The sequence below is a fragment of the Eumetopias jubatus genome, unplaced genomic scaffold, assembly GCF_037043125.1.
Source record: "Eumetopias jubatus isolate StellerSeaLion01/CBP00866 unplaced genomic scaffold, mEumJub1_p1.0 scaffold_3, whole genome shotgun sequence".
Lineage (NCBI taxonomy): Eukaryota > Metazoa > Chordata > Mammalia > Carnivora > Otariidae > Eumetopias > Eumetopias jubatus.
In genome coordinates this window covers 132,745,301-132,768,518 of record NW_028274809.1, presented here as the reverse complement: position 1 = coordinate 132,768,518, position 23,218 = coordinate 132,745,301, and the positions used below count along the sequence as shown (strand labels likewise).

At 36.5% G+C, this 23,218-nt stretch overlaps 1 protein-coding gene across 1 annotated transcript in view; it reads left to right on the top strand.

The window, feature by feature from the left end:
* LOC114210531 (phosphatidylinositol 3,4,5-trisphosphate 3-phosphatase TPTE2-like) overlaps positions 1-23,218 on the top strand; it is a 151,370-nt gene that overhangs the window by 18,966 nt on the left and 109,186 nt on the right. Inside the window, exons 2-3 of the mRNA XM_028104810.2 lie at positions 4,233-4,283; positions 10,897-10,953. Of these exons, the coding sequence (XP_027960611.2) occupies positions 4,233-4,283; positions 10,897-10,953 (108 nt within the window). The remainder of the gene's footprint in view (positions 1-4,232; positions 4,284-10,896; positions 10,954-23,218) is intronic.

Genomic DNA, 23,218 nt, shown 5'->3' with positions numbered 1-23,218 from the left:
TATATGTATACCTTCTTTCATAATGTAAACTGTATGTAAATGAAATTTGGCAAACTCACAATTTAAAGACCTTGTTTTATGCTTATAATTTCCTTAAAATACTACAGCTTAGGCAGTATGCCGGTAATAATATGCATGTGCCAGTCACAGTCACTTTTTTAAAAATTTAAATTCAATTTAATTAACACGTAGTGTATTATTAGTTTCAGAGGTAGAATTTAGTGATTCATCAGTTGCATATGACACCTAGTGTTCATTCCATCAAGTGCCCTCCTTTATGCCCACCACCCAGTTACCCCATCCCCCCACCTATTTTATCCCCTGACCTACCTCCCCTCCAGCAACCCTGTTTGTTTTCTAGAGTTAAGAGTCTATTATGGTTTGTCTCCCTCCCTGTTTTCATCTTATTTTTCCTTCCCTTCCCTTATGTTCATCTGTTTTATTTCTTAAATTACACATATGAGTGAAGTAAGATAATTGGCTTTTTCTGACTGACTTATTTCACTTAGCATAATACCCTCTACTTCCATCCATGTCATTGCAAATGGCAAGATTTCATGCTTTTTGGTGGCTGAGTAATATTCCACTGTGTGTGTGTGTGTGTGTGTGTGTGTGTGTGTGTGTGTTTGTATACACCTCTTTATCCATTCATCTGTTGATGGACATCTGGGCTCTTTCCATATTTTGACTGTTGTGGACATTGCTGCTATAAACATTGGGGTGCATGTGTCCCTTTAAATCCTTTGGATGAATACCTACTAGTGCAATTGCTGGGTCATAGGGTAGTTGTTTTTTAAACTTTTTGAGGAACTTCCATACTGTTTTCCAGAGTGGCTGCACCAGTTTGCATTCCCAGCAACAGTGTTCAGAGGGTTCCCCTTTCTCCACATCCTTGCCAACATCTGTTGTTTCCTGACTTACTAATTTTTAGCCATTCTGACTGGTGTGAGGTGGTATTTCATTGTGGTTTTGATTTGGATTTCCCTGATGCTGAGTGATGTTGAGCCTTTTTTCATGTGTCTGTTGGCCATTTGAATGTCTTCTTTGGAGAAATGTCAGTTCATGTCTTCTGCCCATTTCTTGATGGGATTTTTTGTTTTTGGGTGTTGAGGTTGATAAGTTCTTCATAGATTTTGGGTACTAGCCCCTTATCTGATAAGACATTTGCAAATATCTTCTCCCATTCTGTAGGTTGTCTTTTAGTTTTGTTGACTGTTTCCTTTGCTGAGTCAGTCACTTTAAGCTTCTCCTCTGGGACAGCTGGATGCCCTACTGGGGCTGCTCTGTCCATGGGGAGTGGGGGGTGGTGTGTGTGACCATTTTGAGATGGCCACTACAAGGGCTTTAGTTGTCCTGCCTCAATCAATATGTGAAAAAATATGTGAAAGGATTGCTGTTAATTACCGCAGGGAAGGTCACAGATTTTTTATTAGTGATGAGTGGCTTACAAATCAGCATGATGGATGTTAGAGACCTATGACTATTCAAGGTCTCTGAATTGGTTAAAATAAATAATAATAGTTTCTCTGGCAAGAGTTGTAATGAGGACCAGTTGAAATATTTGTGAAGCATCAGGACAATGCCTGGCACTTAGTAAATACCATTTAAATGTTTGTTAGATGAAGCATCACTTTTGTGATATTTTTCCTTAATTTTGAGAAATTTATTTTTCAAATATTTTTTAAATTTTTTCTTAGATGTCTATAATCCAGGTATTAGAGATCTGTTTTTATCCTTTATATTAACTGGCTTTTCTTTTGTATGTTCAATTTTTTTTCTACTATTTTCTGGGAGAGTCTCTCAACCTTGTCTTCCAACTCCATATTAATTTACTTTCCACATGTATCCAAACTACCATTTATCCCATGAAATGTTTCCTTATTTCAACAATTAGACTTTTACATTTAAGGTATCCTCTTGTGTGTGTGTGTGTGTGTGTGTGTGTGTGTGTGTGTGTGTATTTAGAAGTTCCTTTTAATGAATGTATAAGCAGAGGGTAGAATCCTGGCCTTACAAAGACCCTCACTGATGTCCTTCATTCATCGTATGCCTTCAGGTATTTTATTAGACCTTTCCTGGTCTCAGTCTTTTTTTGTTTATTTGTTTTGTTTTGTTTTGTTTTGTTTTGTTTTAGTTTCAGAGGTAGAATTTAGTGATTCATCAGTTTTAACACCCAGTGCTCATTACATCAAGTGCCTTCCTTAATGTCCATCACCCAATTATCCCTTCCCTCCACCTATCGCCCCTCCAGGAACCCCCAGTTTGTTTACTAGAGTTCATCCTCTCTTATGGTTTGCCTCCCTCTCAATTTTCATCTTATTTTTCCTTCCCCTTCCCCCTACTTTGTTTCTTAAATTCCACATGTGAGTGAAATCATATGGTATTTGTCTTTCTCTGACTGACTTACTTTTCTTGGGTTTTTCCTTAGGATTTCTTATTCTCATTTTACTTATTAACTTCTTCCCTTGTATCTTTAAGGTATTTCTAATGCTTACTTAAAAATCTTGGTCACTATGATCCAATGGTTCTGTTTCAGATGGTATATGTTGTTCAATTTGTTGTATTTCTTTTTCAGTGATTGTACTCCTCAGATATCTAATTATTTTGATTTGTGAGCTCACATTCCTTGTGGCCATTGCCCACCCCCCTGCCCCGGTAACTTATATTAGGGAAGGGCTGAAGATTTGCTTGGGACAATTTCAATCTGTGGCTGTTATCAAAGCATAATTATTAATAGCTTGTCCTTTCAATTTTCAAAAGTATCCTGGGTTGAGCAAGTTAATATAAGTCACCCTTGTTGAAAGCTAGGACCTAAGGTATGTTTATCTCAGTAAATTTAACATGAGGGGAGGTGATAGCCTGGGGACAGAGAGTCTGCAGAATAGTGAAACACTGTGAGCCAGGTAATTTCTCTGGCCAGGGTATGTCACCTTTAAGGTCCTGGGCAAAAGCAGCACTGGAGAAGGTAGGCTTCTAGGTTGTTCACTTGGGCTTTGGAGATAGGGGAGAGGTAAAGGCCCAAGGATTGCTCTTCAGTCCTTCCGTTTTCATTAACTAACCTAATGCTACTCAAATTTTATCCTAACTACTTCTGGATAGTTCCTACTAAGAATGGCAGTGACTGTCTCCAAGCAACTCAGGGGAAAGGCAAGAATGGAACTTAAAATTTTCCCTCCAACCCAGGCCCTGAAGACTGCCCATAGCAGCCTTTTCCTGTCTGTCTACCAATTAAGGGACAGCTTTTGTTCCTCTGGAGACTCCTAGGGTTTGTGTTGTTAGTTTTTTAAACCATACTTCAGTTTAATTTCTGTAGTTTCGGGAGGAAGACTGTCCTATGGATAGGAATCCAAAATTTCCCAGGAAATTATGGAAATATAGTACTTTGAGAATCTTGAAGTGTTTTTGAAATTTAAATATGTATCTGTTTATATTGTTGTCACTGATTTTTTTTTATATTTGTCACATTGGTATTTTTGGTATAACATTTGGTGAAGAGGACAGGCTGCCTAAAAACCAATGTTTGTGAAATGATGAACATTCAGCATGATTTTATGAAGTAGACAAATGTAAAGTGCATTTTCAATGTGTCTTATTTTACAGGTGAGGAAATTAAATAGTAGAGAGATTAAATTATCCAACTCAGTGGTTTGGTGGCAGGAAGTCTTGACTTTGCATATTTTAACCAGATACCTCTTTGTGATGATTTGAGAGAAAAATCATTCTGAACACTTGTTCTAGTTTCAGTTCAGAAGAATCTTTTAAACATTATTTAGGCCATTCTTGACCTATCTTCTTATTTCTTCTCTACTAAATGGTGACCAGGGACTAGCCCTTGACCCTGGAATATTTATTGTTCTGGCATTTTCTTTATTTCTGTGTCCTTTGCTACCTATTATCTGGATCCACCTCCCTGTCCCTATGGTCAGATCATTCACATTTCCCAAATTGATTGCCAAATGTATGAATGGTTGACAAAATGGAGAAGAAAGGAGGTTTAATTGTGAAAACTATACCTCCCTTAAATCTCTCGTTCTCTTTCCAGTGGACAAACACAGAGCCAAGGGGCTGTCTCAGAGGTCCCATTGCTGTACTGAAACTGTTTCTGTCCTGTTTCCTCATGATTTTACTTTTATGTCCCAAAATTCTGTCAGGAAAAAGAACCCGATTGCTTTCCAAAATGCCTGACTTTATTTTTTGTTTTTTTTGTTTTTTTTTTTTTTTTTACTCTTTAGCAAAGTTATGGATTCCTCTTTAGGATCCTCTGACAACAGTGATGACAAGGGGTAAGTTGACTTGACTGATCTGTGTACCAAAAGGTAATAGCCTTGGTGGCAATAAGAGGTTTCCATAAGAGATTGTAAGCTTCTGTTGGTAACTGTCTTTCTTTTGGGGTTTAAGTAGAAAAAAGAACAAGTCATAAAAACAAGACTTTCTACTTAAATTTTGTTTGGGACTCTTAGTAACCAGTAACCAAAGCTCTTAGGAAACTCTCATAATGTCTGTGGTGAGATGCTGCTTAAGTGGACCAGGTGAAGAGAGGATCCTATTATTTGAGCAAGGAGAGGTGGCAGTGGACAGGGAGCAGTGGAGCTCTCAACAGAAAAGAATGGAGCTGGGACCCTTGGGTGGCTTAGTCAGTTAAGCATCTGCCTTTGGCTCCAGTCATGATCCCAGTGTCTTGGGATCGAGTCCTGCATCGGGCTCCTTGCTCAGTGGGAAGCCTGCTTCTCCCTCTGCCTCTCTACCTCCCCACCACCCTGCTTGTGCTCTCTCTCTCTCTGTCTGATAAATAAATAAATAAATAAAATCTTTAAAAAAGGATGGAGCTAATAGACCTCGGTCTGTCCCCTTACCCTCCAGAGCTTTGCAACCATCTAAAGCTGGTGTCCCAAACGTAAACCCACCATCATATTGGAGGAAGCCCCTGCCTCAAGCATGCAGTTTTTGAACCAAACTGAGGAACAGAAAAGACTTATGTGACACATGAAGAATAAGGATATAGTGAAGTAACTTGATAATCAGGAAATAAGAAGCTGAAAGGCTGTCTATCTACAAACTGCAGTTGTATTTTGAAGTAAATTCAACCTCAGTGCAGTTCCTTAGGAGAGTTGAGTCTAGCAGTAAAAAATTGTACTTTTGACAGCCTGATATTTTCAATACAACTATATAAAGCCCTGTTTCTAATGAAAATTTGAAATACTGGTTTCCAAATAACTAATTCGCAAAGTTTTATTTTTAGAATTCAACCAGTTTATAAATTGATGACTACTTCTAAGTTCAAAAAAGTTTGGCTGTGAAGTCACTGGGGTCTGATTATAGATGTTTTTAATTCTTTAGAAATGATCCAAATGAATTTATATCTAGAATCTCTAATGAATCCACCAATGAAAGGTAAGGTATATATTGGAGGGGGTGGAGAAATTCAGTCTGAAATATCCATGATGGTATAGAATTTTCTGGACAAGGATCTAAAATTCTAAAAAGTTAGGATTTGCTGTGAGCTAGATCATGTTTACTATAATTTTCAGATTCAGTATATTCTTGTTGATCAGATAAATTGGTCACATCACAGCTCCATGTAGGAAATCTCTAATGAGAAGTTTTTCCATTTGTTGGTGTTTAAAATAAGCTAGACCACCTCTCTAGCTACAGTGATGGTGATGAAGACATTGATTTTCATATGAGTAAGTCCGGTTGAAGTCTGGGGGGAGGGAGATACAGATGGATCTCTTATTTTGGGGGAGATAGCCTATCCTGAGGCAGGAAGAAAATGGAAAACTATGGAAAGATATTAGTGTGTGGGGAGAAAGGATATATAATAATTCATTTTAATTTGCAGAAAAGCACCATGTTTTAAAATCTTTTTCCATTTATCACACTTAAATGATCTAGGTTGAAAATGTGACTATATCTTTGAGAGTAATTTTATCAGTCTTTTTTTTTTTAAGATTTTATTTATTTATTTATTTGAGAGAGAGAGAGAGAGAGAAACAGCATGAGAGGGGAGAGGGTCAGAGGGAGAAGCAGGCTCCCCGCTGAGTGGGAGTCCCATGTGGGACTGATCCCAGGACTCCGGGATCATGACCTGAGCCGAAGGCAGTTGCTTAACCAACTGAGCCACCCAGGCGCCCTATCAGTCTTTTAAAATAGAGAAATGTAGAATACTACTTAATCTTCAATTGTGCTCCTTTCATTAATGATACTAATAGAATGTTAACATGTTTTGCTGATTAAATTTTTACTCACTGAGTTCATTTTGACTTGTTTCTAAGTAATCTGACTGAGAATACTTGCTATTGCTCTGATCTGAAGGCATTTTTATTATGTACTCAAGCCAAGGAAAGAATACACTTTAAAAATCACATATGTCTGAACAGAAATAGTCATGAGATTTTTCTGCTTCTCTCCTGGCCAGTTATTCAACCCCTTAATGTCAATGTTGGAGAATGAGCAGTGCTGAAGAGGAAATTAACTGGTCACCATTGGAAATTTTTTGCTGTCTAGACAAATATTACATGGAAGATAAAAGGCCAACTAATGACTACAAATACTTCTTCAAATTACCCATAATTTTCCCTTAAAATTTTGTAAAATTTCAGTATAATTAGCAGACTGAAATCTGATAGTTTCAGGTATACAATATAGTGATTCAACGATTCTATACATTACTCAGTGTTCATCATGATAAATGTACTCTTTAATCCCCTTCACCTATTTCACCTGACCCCCTCCCACCTGCCCTCAGGTAACCATCAGTTTATTTTCTATTTAAGGGTCTTTTTTTGTTTTGTCTCTTTTTTCCCTTGTTCATTTGTTTTGTATCTTAAATTCCACATATAAGTGAAATCATATGGTATTTATCTTTCTCTGACTGACTTACTTCACTTAGCATTATACCCTCTAGATCCATCCATGTTGTTGCAAATGGCAAGATTTCATTCTTTCATATGACCGAATAATATTCCATTGTGTGTGTATGTGTGTGTGTGTGTGTGTGTGTATGTATGTGTATCTCCCCTCTTTATCCATTCATCTATCAATGGACACTTAGGTTGTTTCCATACTTTTGGTTATTGTAAATAATGCTGCAAAAAACATAGGGGTTGTGTATCTTTTTGAATTAGTGTTTTCATATTCTTTGGGTAAATACCCAGTAGTGGAATTACTAGATCATATGGCAGTTCTATTTTTAATTTTTTGAGGAACCTCCATACCATTTTCCACAGTGGCTGTACCAGTTTATATTCCCACCAATAGTGCATGAGGATTACATTTTTCTCCACATCCTTGCCAACATTTCTTATGTCTTGATTTTAGCTGTTCATTTTGACAGGTGTGAGGTAATATCTCATTGTAGTTTTGATTTGCATTTCCCTGATGGTGAGTGATGTTGAGCATCTTTTCATGTCTGTTGGCCATCTGTCTTCTTCAGAAAAATGTCTATTCAGGTTTTCTGCCCATTTTTGTTTTGGGGAGTTGAGTTGTATAAGTTAGTTATACATTTTGGATATTAACTCATTGGACATATCAATTACAAATATCTTCTTCCATGCAGTAGGTTGCCTTTTTGATTTATTGATAGTTTCCCTTGCTGTGCAAAAGCTTTTTATATTAGTGTAGTTCCAGTGGTTTATTTTTGCTGTTGTTTCTCTTGCCGGAGGACAGATATTTAGAAAAATGTTGCTATGGCCAGTGTTAACAGAAATTACTGTCTTTATTCTCTTCTAGGATTTTTGTAGTTTCTTGTCTCACATTTATTTTTTACATCATATTTATTTTTTCAATTTAAATTCAATTAGCCAACATATAGTTCATCATTGGTTTTTGATGTAATGTTCATTGACTCATTAGTTGCATATAACACCCAGTGCTTGGTCTCACATTTAGATCTTTAATCCCTTGTGAGTTTATTTTTGTGACTTGTAAGAAAGTGGTCCAGTTTCATTCTTTTGCATGTCGCTGTCCAGTTTCCCCAGCACCATTTGAAGAGACTGTCTTTTTCTCATTGTTTATTCTTGCTTCCTTAGTTGTAGTTTAATTGACCCCATAAGTGTGTGTTTATTTTTGGGCTCTCTATTCTGTTACATTGATTTGTTTCTGTTTTTGTGCCAGCACAATACTGTCTTGATTACTACAGCTTTGTAGTATATCTTGAAATCTTGGATTATAATACCTCCGGTTTTGTTGTTCTTTCTCAATGTCACTTTGGCTATTCAGTGTCTTTTGTTGTTCCATACAAATTTTAGGATTGTTGTTTCTAGTTCTGGAAAAATGCAGTTTGTATTTTGATAGGGATTGCATTGAATCTATTGATTGCTTTGTGGACATTTTAAAATGGACATTTTAACAAGATTAATTCTTCTAATCCATGAGTGCAGGATAGCTTTCCGTTTGTTTGTGTTGCCTTCAATTTATCTTATCAATGTTTTATAGTTTTAGAGTACAGGTATTCCATCTCCTTGGTTAAATTTATTCCTAAGTATTTTATTTTTGGTGCACTTATAAATGGGACTGTTTTCTAGATTTCTTTTTCTGCTACTTCTTTATTAGTCTGTAGAAAATCTACCTATTTCTGGGTATTAATTTGTATCCTGCATCTTTACTGACTTCATTTATTACTTCTAATAGTCTCTAGGGATTCTATGAATAGTATTATGTCATCTGCAAATAGTGAGTTTAAATTCTTCCTTACCAATATGGATGCCACTTATTTCTTTGTTTTCTTTTCTTTGTTTTCCTTCTTTGCTTTTTCTTTCTTTCATCTGATTGCTGTGGCTAGGACTTCCACTACTATGTTGAATGAAAGTGGCAAGAGTGGACATGCTTGACTTGTTCCTGATCTCAGAGAAAATGCTCTTTTTTTCACCATTGAGTATAATGTCAGCTGTGGGCTTTTCATATATGGCCTTTATTGTGTTAAGGTATATACCCTCTAAGCCAAATTTGTTGAGAGTTTTTATCATGAATCGATGTTGAATTTTGTCAAATGCTTTTTCTGCATCTAATGAGATAATCATATAGTTTTTATCCTTCATTTTGTTGACTTGGTGTATCACATTGATTGATTATGAATATTGAATCATCCTTGCATCCCTGGAATAAATCTCACTAACTCGTGGTGAACGATCCTTTTAATGTATTGTTGAATGTGATTTTGCTAATATTTTGTTTAGGATTTTTGCATCTATGTTCATCAGTGACATTGGCCTGTAGTTTTCTTTGTGGTGTCTTTGTCTGGTTTTGGTATCAGGGTAATTCCTGCCTGATATTATGAATTTGTAAGTTTTCCTTCCTCCTCTATTTTTGGAATGATTTGAGAATAGGTATTCACTCTCCTTTAAATGTTTGGTGGAATACACCTGTGAATCCATGTTGGCCTGGGCTTTTATTTGGGGGGAATTTTTTGATTACCAATTCAATTTCATTCCTAGTAATCACCTATTCAGATTTATATTTCATTCCAATTCAGTTTTGGAAAATTGTATGTTTCTAGGAATTTATCCATTTCTTCCGGGTTGCCTAATCTGTTGGCATATAATTTCTCATAGTATTTTCATATAATTCTTTGTTTTTCAGTGGTGTCAGTTTTCCTCTTTTGTTTGATTTTATTTATTTGGGTCCTTTTTTTCTTAATGAGGGTGGCTAAGGTTTGTCCATTTCATTGATCTTTTCAAAAAAACCAACCCTTTGTTTCACTGATACACACACACACACACACACACACACACACTAGTCTCTATGCCATTTATTTCTGCTCTGATCTTTTTTATTGCCTTCTTTCTACTCATGTTGGGCTTCTTTTATTCTTTTTCTAGATTCTTTAGATATAAGGGTATATTTTGTATTTGAGCTTCTCTTGTTTCTTGAGGTAGTTTTGTATTGCTATTTATTTTCTTCTTAGTACTGCTTTTGCTGTGCCCCTAAGATTTTTGATTGTTGTTTAAGCTTCACTTTTTTATTCTTTTCTTTTTTTGCTTTCTGATTAGATGAATTCCACTGCCCTGTATTTGAATTCACTGAATGTTTCTTCTACTTGGGTGATGGGGGTCCAAAGATACAACTTACTAGTTATAAAATAGGTTATGGGGATGTAATATACAACATGGTGACTATAGTTAATAATACTGTATTGCATATATGAAAGTTTCTAGGAGAGTAAATCTTAAAAGTCCTCATCACAAGAAAAAATTCTGTAAGTATGGTGACAGATGTTAACTTAGACTTATTGTGGTGATCATTTTGTAATATATACAAATATCAAATCATGTTGTACACTTGAAACTAATAATGTATGTCAATTTTATCTTAATAAAAATGTTTTTAAAGGATTAACAGGAAGAAAAGTCATTCTGTTGATGTGCTCTACTTTCAAAACAAAACAAAATTTAGGCAGATTCTAATCTAGCTACTTCTTTCTGCCCTACCAAATACTGACTAGGGACTAGCCTTGCCATTGAAATTCTCATTGTTCTGGCATTTTCTTTCCATTCTCTTTATATCCTTTCATCAACTGTTACCTGGATGTACCTCCCCATCCCTACACTCTCATGTTTCTGTCTCTCTCTCCCCAAATTTATTCAACAGTTACTGGAATGGTAGAAAAATTGGGAAAGAAGCAAGGAAAATTTAATCATCATTGCAACTTCTCTCTTACTTGCTTCTTACTATTTCCAGTAAATATGCACATGCATATGCATGTACACACACATGCACATGTGTGCATGCGTGCACACACACACACACACACACACACACACACACACACACCAGAAGCTGGCTTACACTGTGGTAATTCAAAGCTGTTGCTTCAGGTTCTGTCACCTCTCCTCAGGAAAGAGCATGATTTCCTTCCATGTTGTCTGACTTTATTTTTTGTGTATTTTTTCCCTTTGGCAGAAATAACAATGCTCCAATGCCCTCTTCGGTGTCCTCTGGCCACAATATCGACCATAGGTGAGTTGATTTTTCTGTCATCTGAGTGGGAAAACCACTTGGGAACATCAGTGGCAATGCAGCTTGTTCAGATAGCCTGTCAGTTTCTGTATGTAACTTTTCCTGTTTGGGATCTAGATGGAAAAGAAGGAACAAATCAAAGAGGGAGAACATTTACTATGGGTCTGTTCATGAGCTTTAGGTACTACCGGTCAAAATGCTTGGGAAGCCATCAGAGTGTCTGTGTGTGACATTCTACTTGTATGAGCCAAGGGAGGAGACTACTTGGAAGCAAAAAGCAAAACAGTGGACAGGAGCAGAGGAGCCCTCGGTGAAAAATAAAGGAGCTAATAGACCCAAGATCTTTCCATCACCCTTCCGGTCTCTGCCCCCATATGAGGCTAGTTGCCCTAAACCCAAACCCACCATCATATTGGATGGAGTCCCAGCCCCAGGCCTAAAGTTAGTTGGCCATATCTGAGGAGCAAGGAAAACATCCATGAAGCATGAAGAGTAAAGAGGTGATAGAGGGACTTGGAATCAGAAAATTAGATGGGGTAAGAAGGACAAGTACCTACAAACTATAGTTGAATTTGAAATAAATGCAAGTGCAAAAGCAGATACACATTGGGGTTAGGTTCAGTAGTCAAGAAATGTTTTAAAATCTTGATCCATTAAGGATTCTTTTACAGGTCTAAGAATTTTGTTTCTATCATATAATGCAGCATTTCTAGGGGAAAATGAAATACTTCTTTCCAAATAGCCAAATTACATGAGAATTTTTTAGTATTCAACCACATTATCAGTTGTAGATAAATTGAAGATAATTTGTGTGAAAAAAGTATGTAAGATGTCACATGGTTTTTTATCAGATACATTTTATCCTTTAGTTCTGATTGGAATGAATTGACCTCAGTAGCTGTTAAGGAAGTCACCAGTGAAAGGATTAGATAAACATATGTAAAGATACACCAGAGATATTCAATGCAGAGTTTCTGGGACACTCTAAAATGTTGACAGTGTCAACTTTTATATGTAACATATTTTTTATCTAGTTGGATAGGAGAGGAACAGGACTTCCTATATGAGTGGTATACCAACAGCCAAAACTCTTAGAAAACTACCAGATTGTTGTATGAGATTCTACTAGAATGGGCTGTATTAGTTTGCTAGGGCTGCTGTAACAAAATATCACAAAACTGAATAGTTTAAACAACAGAATTTTATTGTCTCAGTCTTAGAGGCTAAAAGTTGATATCAAGGTGTCAGTAGGGTTCTTTCCTTCTGAGGGCTGTGAGCAAGAATCTATTCCATGCCTCTTTCCCAGCTTTTAGTGATTGCTGGTCAATCTTTGCTGTTCCATGGTATGTAGAATCATTGCTCCAATCTGTACCTTAATCTCTACATGGGTGAAGTATGTGTGTCTGTGTCTAAATTTTTCCTTTGTATAAGCACACCAGTCATACTGGATTAGGAGCCCACCCTAAACCAGTATGACTATGTCTTAATTACACCTATAGCAACCATATTTCCAATAAGGTCACATGCTGAGTTACAGGGGATAGGATTTCAACATATCCATTTTGGTGAGACAATATTCAACTTATAATATGTGACAAGTGAGGAGAGATTCCTATTTGGAGCCAGGAGAATAATGGCAGTAGACTGGGAACAGAAGAGGCCTTAGTGGAAAATAACAGAGCTAATAGACACTGGGCCTGCCCCACACCCTCAAGAGCTCTGCCACCATGTGAGATAGCCCTCAAACTCAGACCCACTATCATAGTGGATAGAGCCACTGCCTCAGACCTGCAGTGCTTGACTCTGTCTGAGGGGCAGGAAAGGTGACCACGATGGGTGAAAATGAGGTGATGGAAGGACTTGAGAATAAGGAATTTAGATGGAGTAAGAGGGATGTGTACATTACAAACTGAAGTTAAATTGAAATAAATGCCACCACAAAAGGCTCTTATATATTGGGATTAGGGACAGGTAAAGAACATTACTTAAACCTTGATGCTCACTCTTTTCACAGTCCTAAGATATTACTTACCACCATATGAAATCTTACTCCTTTAAAAAAATTTTTAATTCCAGTATGATTAACATACAGCATTATATTAGTTTCAGGTGTACAACAGTGATTCAACAACTCTATACATTACTCAGTGCTTGTCACAATAAGTGTGCTCTTAATCCTCCTTCATCTGTTTCATCCATCCCCCCACCCACCTCCCCTCTGGTAACCTAGTTAAGAGTCTATTTTTTGTTTGTTTGTTTTGACTTTTTGAGGAACCTCCATACTGTCTTCCAGAATGGCTGCACCAGCTTGCATTCCCACCAACAGCGAGGGTTCCCCTTTCTCCGCATCCTTGCCAACATCTGTTGTTTCCTAACTTGTTAATTTTAGCCATTCTGACTGGTGTGAGGTGGTATTTCATTGTGGTTTTATTTGTATTTCCCTGATGCCGAGTGATGAGCATTTTTTTCGTGTCCATCGATAAATGAATGGATAAAGAAAATGTGATGTATATACAATGGAATATTACTCAGCCATCGAAAAAAATGAAATCTTACCCTTTGCAATGATATTGATGGAAATAGAGGATATTATGCTAAGGGAAATAAGTCAATCAGAGAAAGAAAATTATGATTTAACTTATATGTGGAATTTAAGAAACAAAACAGAATTATAAGGGAAGGGAGGGGAAAAATAAAATAAGACAAAATCAGAGAGGGAGACAAACCATGAGAGACTCTTAACTATAGGGAACAAACTGAGGGTTGCTGGAGGGGAGGTGGGTGAGGGGATGGGGTAACTAGATGATGGGCATTAAGGAGGGCACGTGATGTGATGAGCACTGGGTGTTATATGCAACTGATGAATCACTGAACTCTACCTAATGTTGATTGAATTTAAATAAATTTTTTTAGAAGTTTGGGGTTTTTTGTTTTTGTTTTTTCTTTGTTGGTTTTGTTTCTTAAATTCTACATATGAGTGAAATCATATGGTATTTGTCTTTGTCTGATTTATTTCACTTAGCAATATACTCTCTAGCTCCATCCGTGTTGTTGCAAATGGCAAGATTTCACTGTTTTCTATAATTGAGTAATATTCATTTGTGAGGGTGAGTTTGTGTGTATGTGTGTTTACATATATGCATGCATACCACATCTTCTTTATCCATTCATCAATGGACACTTGGTTTTAGCCCTCTGAGAGGTGCAAGGTGATATCTCATTGTAGTTTTGATTTGCATTTCCCTGATGATGAGTGATGTTGAGCATCTTTTCATATGCCTGTTGGCCATCTGGATATCTTCTTTGGAGAAATGTCTGTTCATGTCTCCTGCCCCATTTTTAAATTGGATTATTTGGTTTTTGGTGTTGGGTTGTAAAAGTTCTTTACATATTTTGGATACTAACCCTTTATTGGATAGGTCACTTGCAAATATCTTCTCCCATTCAGTAGGTTGTCTTTTAGTTTTGTTGGTTATTTCCTTTGCTGTGCTTTATATTTTGCTTTTTATTTTGATGTAGTCCCAACAGTTTATTTTTGCTTTTGTTCCCCTTGACTCAGGAGACATATCTAGAAAGGTTTTGCTACAGCCAAATGTCAAAATTTACTGCTTGTCCCCTTTTTATGGTTTCAGGTCTCACATTTATGTCCTTTATCTATTTTGAGTTTATTTTTATGTGTGGAGTAAGAAAGTGATCCAGTTTCCCTTGCAGGTAACTGTCGAGTTTTCCAAACACCATTTCCTGAAGAGACTGTCTTTTTCTCATTCCATATTCTTGCCTCCTTGTTGAAGATTAATTTGACTATATAATCACGGGCTTATTTCTGGCCTCTCCATTCTGTTCCACTGATCTATGTATCTATTTTTATACCAGCACTGTAATGGCTTGGTTACTGTAGCTTTGTAGTATATCTTGAAATCTGGGATTGTGATACTTCCAGTTTTATTCTTTTTCAAGCTTGCTTTGGTTATTTGTGGGTATTTTGTGGTTCCACATGAATTTTAGGATTCTGTGGTCTAGTTCTGTAAAAAATACTGGTAATTTCATAGGAATTGCATTGACTCTGTAGGTTGCTTTGGGTAGTATAGACATCTTAACAATATTCTCCCAATCCCTGAGCATGGACTATTTTTCCATTTGTTTGTGTCCTCTTCTATTTCTTTTATCAGTGTTTTATAGTTTTCAGAATGTAGGTCTTCTGTCTCCTTAGCTAAGTTTATTTCTAGGTGTTTTTTTTGTGTGTATGCTATTGTAAATGGGACTGTTTTCTTAATTTATCTTTTTGCTACTTCATTATTAGTGTACACAAATGCAATGGATTTCTATATATTGATTTTGTGTCCTGCAACCTTACTGAATTCATTTATCAATTCTTGTAGTGTCTTTTTTTTTTAAAGATTTTATTTATTTATTTGACAGAGGGAGAGACAGCGAGAGAGGGAACACAAGCAGGGGGAGTGGGAGAGGGAGAAGCAGGCTTCCCGCTGAGCAGGGAGCCCAAAGTGGGGCTCAATCCCAGGACCCTGGGATCCTGACCTGAGCCGAAGGCAGCTGCTTAACAACTGAGCCACCCGGGCCCCAATTCTTGTAGTGTCTTGTTGGAAATTTTAGGGTTTCTATGTACAGTGTCATGTAATCTGCAAATAGTGACAGTTTAACTTCTTCCTTATGAGTTTGGATGCTTTTATTTCTTTTTCTTGTCTAATTGCAGTGGCTAGGACTTCCAAAACTATGTTGAATAAAAATGGTGAGAGTGGACTGCATTGTCTTGTTCTTGATCTTAGGGGGAAAGCTCTCAGGTTTTTACCATTGAGTATGATGTTAGCTGTGGGTTTTTCATATATGGTCTCTATTATATTGAAGTATGTTCCCTCTAAACCTACTTTGTTGAGTCTTTTTATCATGAATGTTGTACTTTGTCAAATGCTTTTTCTGCATCTATGGAAATAATCATATGGTTTTTATTCTTTCTCTTGTATATCACATTAGTTTGCAAATATTGAACTGCTTTTGCAGACCTAGAATAAATAACAGTTGATTGGGATGAATGATTTTATTAATGTATTGTTGCATTCAGTTTGCTAATATTTTGTTGAGGATTTTTGCATCTGTATTCATCAGAGATATTGGCCTGTAGTTCTTTTTTTGTAGTGTCTTTATGTGGTTTTGGTATCAAGGTAAGGTAAGGCTGGCCTTCTAAAATGAATTTGAAAACTTTTGTTCCTCTTCTATTTTTTTGGAATAGTTTGAGGAGAATAGTTGTTAATTCTTCTTTAATGTTTCATTGGAGTCACCTGTGAAGATATATGGGCCTGGACTTTTGTTTGTTGGAAGATTTTGATTACTGAGTCAATTTCATTGCTGGTAATTAGTCTATTCAAATTTTCCATTTCTTGTTCAGTTTTAGAATATTATATGTTCTTTATATATTCTAGGAATATATCTAGTTCTTCTGGGTTGTCCAATTTGTTGGCATTATATTTATATTTTCATAATCTCTTATAATCCTTTGTATTTTTGTGGTGTTGGTTGTTATTTCTCATGTTTTATTTATTATTTTGTTTGAGTCTTCTCTTCTTTTTTTTTTTTTTTCCTGAGTTGGGCTAAAGTTTTATCAATTTTGTTGATCTTAAAAAAAAAAAAGCCCCAGATTTCATTGATCTGTTTCATTGTTTTAGTTTGTTTTGTTTATTTCTGTTCTAATCTTTATCATTTCTTTCCTTCTACTGGTTTGGGGTTGTGTTCTTTTTCTAGCTCCTTTAGCTGTCAGGTTAGGTTGTTTGAGATTTTTCTTGCTTCTTGAGGTAGGCCTGTATTGCTATAAACTTCTTACAACTGTTTTTTGTTTCATCACAAAGATTTTGGACCACTGTATTCTTATTTTCTTTGTCTCCATGTTTTCTTGATTTCCTTTTTGATTTTTTTTTTTTTGGTTGACCCATTCATTGTTTAGTAGCATGTTATTTAATCTCCATGTATTTGTGTTCTTTCCAGATTTGTTCTTGTTGTTGACTTCTAGTTTTATAGTGTTGTGGTCAGAAAAGATGCATGATATGCTTCCAATCTTTTTTTAATTTGTTGAGACTTGTTTTATGGCCTAATCTGTGATCGATTCTGGAGAATGTTGTATGTGCAATTGAGAAGGTGTATTCTGCTGTTTTAAGATGAAATGTTCTGAATATATCTGTTAGATCCATCTGGTCCAATGTGTCATTTAAAGCCACTGTTTCTGGGGCACCTGGGTGGCTCAGCCAGTTAAGTATCCAACTTAATTTCGGCTCAGGTCATGATCTCAGGTTGTGAGACTGAGCCCTGCATTGGGCTCCATGCTCAGCATGGTGTCTGCTTGAGATTCTCTCTTTCCCTTTGTCCCTCCCCCTTCTTGTGCTCTATAAATAAATAGATAGATGATAGATAGATAGATAGATAGATAGATAATAACTTAAAAAAAATAAAGCCACTGTTTCCTTGTTGATTCTCTGTTTGGATGATCTGTCCATTGATGTAAGTGGGGTGGTAAAGTCCCCTACTATTATTGTATTACTATCAATTATTTTATGTTTATTATGAACTGCTTTGTGTATTTGGGTGCTCCCATGTTGGATGCATACATATTTGCAATTGTTATACCTTTTTGTTGAATTGTCCTCTTTATGATTATTATATAGTGTCCTTCTTTGTCTCTTGTTACGCTCCTTGTTTTAGCATCTATTTTGTCTGGTATAAGTATTGCTATCCCAGCCTTCTTTCCACTTCCATTTGTATGATAAATGCTTTTCCATCCCTTCACTTTGAATCTGCATGTGTCTTTAGTTCTGACATGTGTCTTTTGCAGGCAGCAAATAAATGAGTCTTGCTTTTTTATCCGTTCCATCACCCTATATCTTTTGGCTGGAGCATTTCCTCTGTTTACATTCAAAGTAATTATTGGTAGGTATGTACTTATTGCCATTTTGTTACTTGTTTTATGGTTGTTTTTGTAGTTCTTCTGTTCCTTTCTTCTCTTCCTCTTTTCTTTGATGGTTAGTTGGCTTTCTTTAGTGATATACTTGGATTCCTCTCTTTATTTTTTTACATATCTATTACCAGTTTTTGATTTGTGGCTCCATTAGTTTTACATATAACATCTTATGCATATAGCAGCCTATATTAAGTTGATGGTTGCTTAAATTTGAACCCATTCTAAAAGTATTAAATTTTTACTCCTCCCCCCACATTTTAGGTGGTGTCATACTTTACATCTTTTATTTTGTGAATCCCTTGACTGATTTTTATAGATATACTTAGTGTTATTGCTTTTGTGCTTCCTACTTCTCTTAGTCCTGCTTATGATCTCTTCTTTTCACTTAGAGTCACCTTTAAATTTCTTGTAAGGTTGGTTTAGTGATGATGAATTGGTTTAACTTTTGTTTGTTTAGGAAACTCTTGATTTCTCCTTCTGTTCTGAACGATAGCCTTGCCAGATAGAGTATTCTTGGTTGCAGGTTTTTTTCTCTCAGCACGTTGAATATACCAACCACTCTCTTCAGCCTACAAAATTTCTGCTGAAAACTAATTTATTAGCCTTATGGGGTTTCTTTTGTATGTAACTGTTTACTTTTCTCTTTCTGCTTTAAAAATTCTCTTTGGGGCACCTGGGTGTCTCAGTCAGTTAAGTGTCTGTTTTCATCTCAGTCATGATCCCAGGGTCCTGGGATTGAGCCCCACATCGAGCTTTCTGCTCAGTGGGGAGCCTGCTTCTCCCTCTCCCCCTGCCTGCCACTCCACTTGCTTGTGCTCTCCTTCTCTCAAATAAATAAATCTTTTTAAAAAATTCTCTTTATCATAATTTTTTGCCAGTGTCTTGGTGTGGACCTCCTTGGGTTGATATTGTTGGGGGCTCTCTCTGCCTCAGATCTGGATTTCTGTTTCTTCCCCCAGGTTAGGGAAGTTTCCACTTTATTTCTTCAAATAAATTTTCTTCCCCCTTTTATCTCTCTTCTTTGGAATCCCTATAATGTGAATCTTATTATGTTTGATGATGGCATAAAATGAGTTACCTTAATATAGTCTCATTTTTATTATTTTTTTTCCTTTCTCATGTTCAGCTTGATTGCTCTGCATTACTCTGTCCTCCACGTTGCTGATTCATTTTTCTTCCTCTAGTACTTATTCCCTCTAATGTATTATTTTTATTTTTTATTGTTATGTTAATCACCATACATTACATCATTAGTTTTTGATGTAGTGTTCCATGATTCATTGTTTGTGTATAACACCCAGTGCTCCATGCAGAATGTGCCCTCTTTAATACCCATCACCAGGCTAACCCATCCCCCCACCCCCTCCCCTCTAGAACCCTCAGTTTGTTTTTCAGAGTCCATCATCTCTCATGGCTCATCTCCCCCTCCGATTTCCCCCCGCTTCATTCTTCCCCTCCTGCTATCTTCTTCTTCTTCTTCTTTTTTTTTTTTTTAACATATATTGTATTATTTGTTTCAGAGGTACAGGTCTGTGATTCAACAGTCTTGCACAATTCACAGCGCTCATCATAGCACATACCCTCCCCAATGTCTATCACCCAGTTACCCCATCCCTCCCACCCCCCCACCACTCCAGCATACCCCAGGTGTTTTTCAAACTGCTGGGTCAGTGCCCTATCTCAGGGAGCTGTTTGTTGTGCTGTCTCTTTAAGGGCAGGTATTTAGTTTCATATTGTCCTCCAGCTCTCCCAGAGCTGAGCCCACTGATTTTTAAATTTCCAGGCAATAAGTCTCACTGATTGTAAGAACTGGTGAAGTTGATCCTCTCTGGTTTTCAAAGCCTAATGTTATGGCAATTTGTCTTCCCTGTGCTTGTTTTCCATGCCTGGGGTGCCTGGTGTGAGGTCTTCTCCTCTACCCTCTCTGTGCCCACCACATCCCTCACCTCTGTGGGGAGTCTTGTGGGTCCATTTAGCTCCTGACTGTGTCTCCACCCTTTCTACCTTCTTTGATGTGGTTTCTTCTCTATATTTAGGAGTGGAGAGTCTGTTCTGCCACTCTTGGGTTATTTTGGGGGTTATTTATACTGATGTAGGTGTCATCTAGGTGTATGCATGGAATGAGGTGAGCATAGGATCCTAACATTACACTACCTTGCCCAGAAGTCTAATGCCTTATCTCTAATAAAAAATGATATACCAGGTTCAATTTACTGATACATGAATTTTTAAAGATCAACCAGTTCATAAGCTTAGAGTAATTATAATTGTTTGGACAAAAAAAAAAGTAAATCTAGAATTATGTGTGGTATCTGACCATGTACATTTTTAATCCTTTAGCCCAAACCATTATGAATTGACACCAGAATCTTATGAGGAAGGCAGCAATGAAATGTGAGACTGAAAAGCATAAATATATATATATAAATATATATAATAATAAGTACATATATACATATACATACTCCTATCAACATAAACACATATATACTTATACACATGGACCCACACAGAAATACAACACAAAGAAATAAAGATTGAAATTTGTGAAATTAACTCTCAGGAACATCCAAAGCAAGACAGAGTGTCTGACACTGTTTCTAAGTCTTCTCATGCTAACATCTATAGGTAACCGTTTATCTTTTTCAGATTCACTTAAATAAAAGAGGAGCAAGTCATGAAAGGGATGTTTCTTCCTCTCAGTATGTTTGTTACCCTTAGTGAGTAGCAGCCAAACTCTTAGGAAATTATCAGACTGCCTATATATGAGACTCCACTAGGGTGGGCCAAGAAAGAACAGAATGGTATTTGAAACAAAGAGGAGTTAGCAGTAGACAGAGCAGTGGGGCCCTCAGCAGAAAAGAATGGAGGTAATACACTGGATGTGTCCATGACCCTCTGGAGTTCTGCTACTGTATTAAGCTGATCCTCCAATCCCAAACCCACCATCATACTGGAGGGAGCCTCTGTCTCAGGTTGTTAGTTATTTGACCCTCTTGGAGGGGCAGGAAAGACCTCCATGAAGCATGAAGAGTAAGCAGCTGATGGAGGGAATCGCCAGTCATGAAATTAGGTCAAAGGGTTATGTACCTATAAACCTACAAACTAAAGTTAAATTCAAATAAATTCCACCACCAAAGGTAGTTACACATTGGGTTAGGGTAACAATAAAGAACACTGTACCTAAATCTTGGTGTGTTAACTACTCATGGACATAAGATAATCATTACTACCATATAAACCTCATGTCTAATAATAAACTGACCCACTATGTTCCAGGTTATTGATTTGCACTTGGATTTTTAAAAATCAACCGATTCATATCATAGATTAATTTTAGCTATTTGAATGGAAAAAAAGTATATCTAGAATTACACATGGTGTCTGATGATGTACCTTTTTGATTCTTTAGACCTTTCTTTAAGATGAAATGGCTTAGGCCTACAAATAAATAATGCATCAATCTGTAAGAAGTTCTATACTGTCACCCTAATCCCACTGTGAATGGGATTGAATTGCCCAGAATGAATTGACTTTGGAAACCTATGAGGAATTCACCAATGAAATGTGAGGTATGAATGCATAAATTTAAAATTATGTGTATAATCCCAACACATACACACATAAAACAATAGAGAGATTGAGATTTGTAATAGTCACTCTCGGGAGCATCCCTGGCAATAGAGAGTCTTCAATACTGCTTCTAAGTCCTCACTGTAGTATATGTAGGTAACTGTCTTTTTTTTTTTTTTTTTAAGATTTAGTTGAATAATAGAAGTCATAAGAGGAATGCTTTTCCCCTAAGTAGGTTTGTCTCCTTTAGTAGCAGCCAAACCCTTAGATGAAAGTAAGAAGAGAGAAGGCCCTGAGAACCAGGAATTTAAATGGATAAGAGGAATGGGTGCCTCCAAACTGAAGTTGAATTTGAAATAAATTCTACCAGAAAAGCCTGTTACATACTGGGATTAGGGTGACAGTATAGAACTTCTTACAGATTGATGCATTAATTATTTATAGGCTTAAGTCATTAGCATCTTATATAAAGCCTCATTTCTAATAAAAAAAATGACCTACCTGGTTCATTTAGGTGTTATGTACATGAACTTTTAAGGATTGACCAGTTCATAAGTATAGAGCAATTGTAGGTATTTAAATGGAAAGAAAGTCATTCTAGCATTACATGTGGTGCCTGACTATGTGCCTTTCTGATTCTTTAGCCCTGCCCAGAATGAATTGGCATTGGAAACCTATGAGGAATTCACCAATGAAATGTGAGATATGAATGCATAAGTTTAAAATTACACGTATAATCTCAACCCATACACACATAAAACAATAAAGAGAGAGATTGAGATTTGTAATAGTCACTCTCAGGAGCATCCCTGGCAATAGAGAGTCTTCAATACTGCTTCTAAGTCCTCACTGTAGTATATGTAGGTAACTGTCTTTTTTTTTTTTTTCAAGATTTAGTTGAATAATAGAAGTCATAAGAGGAATGCTTTTCCCCTAAGTAGGTTTGTCTCCTTTAGTAGCAGCCAAACCCTTAGATGAAAGTAAGAAGAGAGAAGGCCCTGAGAACCAGGAATTTAAATGGATAAGAGGAATGGGTGCCTCCAAACTGAAGTTGAATTTGAAATAAATTCTACCAGAAAAGCCTGTTACATACTGGGATTAGGGTGACAGTATAGAACTTCTTACAGATTGATGCATTAATTATTTATAGGCTTAAGTCATTAGCATCTTATATAAAGCCTCATTTCTAATAAAAAAAATGACCTACCTGGTTCATTTAGGTGTTATGTACATGAATTTTTAAGGATTGACCAGTTCATAAGTATAGAGCAATTGTAGGTATTTAAATGGAAAGAAAGTCATTCTAGCATTACATGTGGTGCCTGACTATGTGCCTTTCTGATTCTTTAGCCCTGCCCAGAATGAATTGGCATTGGAAACCTATGAGGAATTCACCAATGAAATGTGAGATATGAATGCATAAGTTTAAAATTACACATATAATCTCAACCCATACACACATAAAACAATAAAGAGAGATTGAGATTTGTAGAAGTCACTCTCAGGAGCATCCCTGGCAATAGCGTGTCTTCAAACTGCTTCCTACTGTAGTATATGTAGGTAACTTTTTTTTTTTTTTTTTGATTTAGTTGAATGAAAGAGGAAGCCATAAGAGGAATGCTTCTTCCCTTGAGTATGTTTGTTTCCCTTAATAGCAGGCAAACCCTTAATGAAAGTAAGGAGAAGAGAGAAGGCCCTGAGAACCAGGAATTTAAATGGATAAGAGGGATA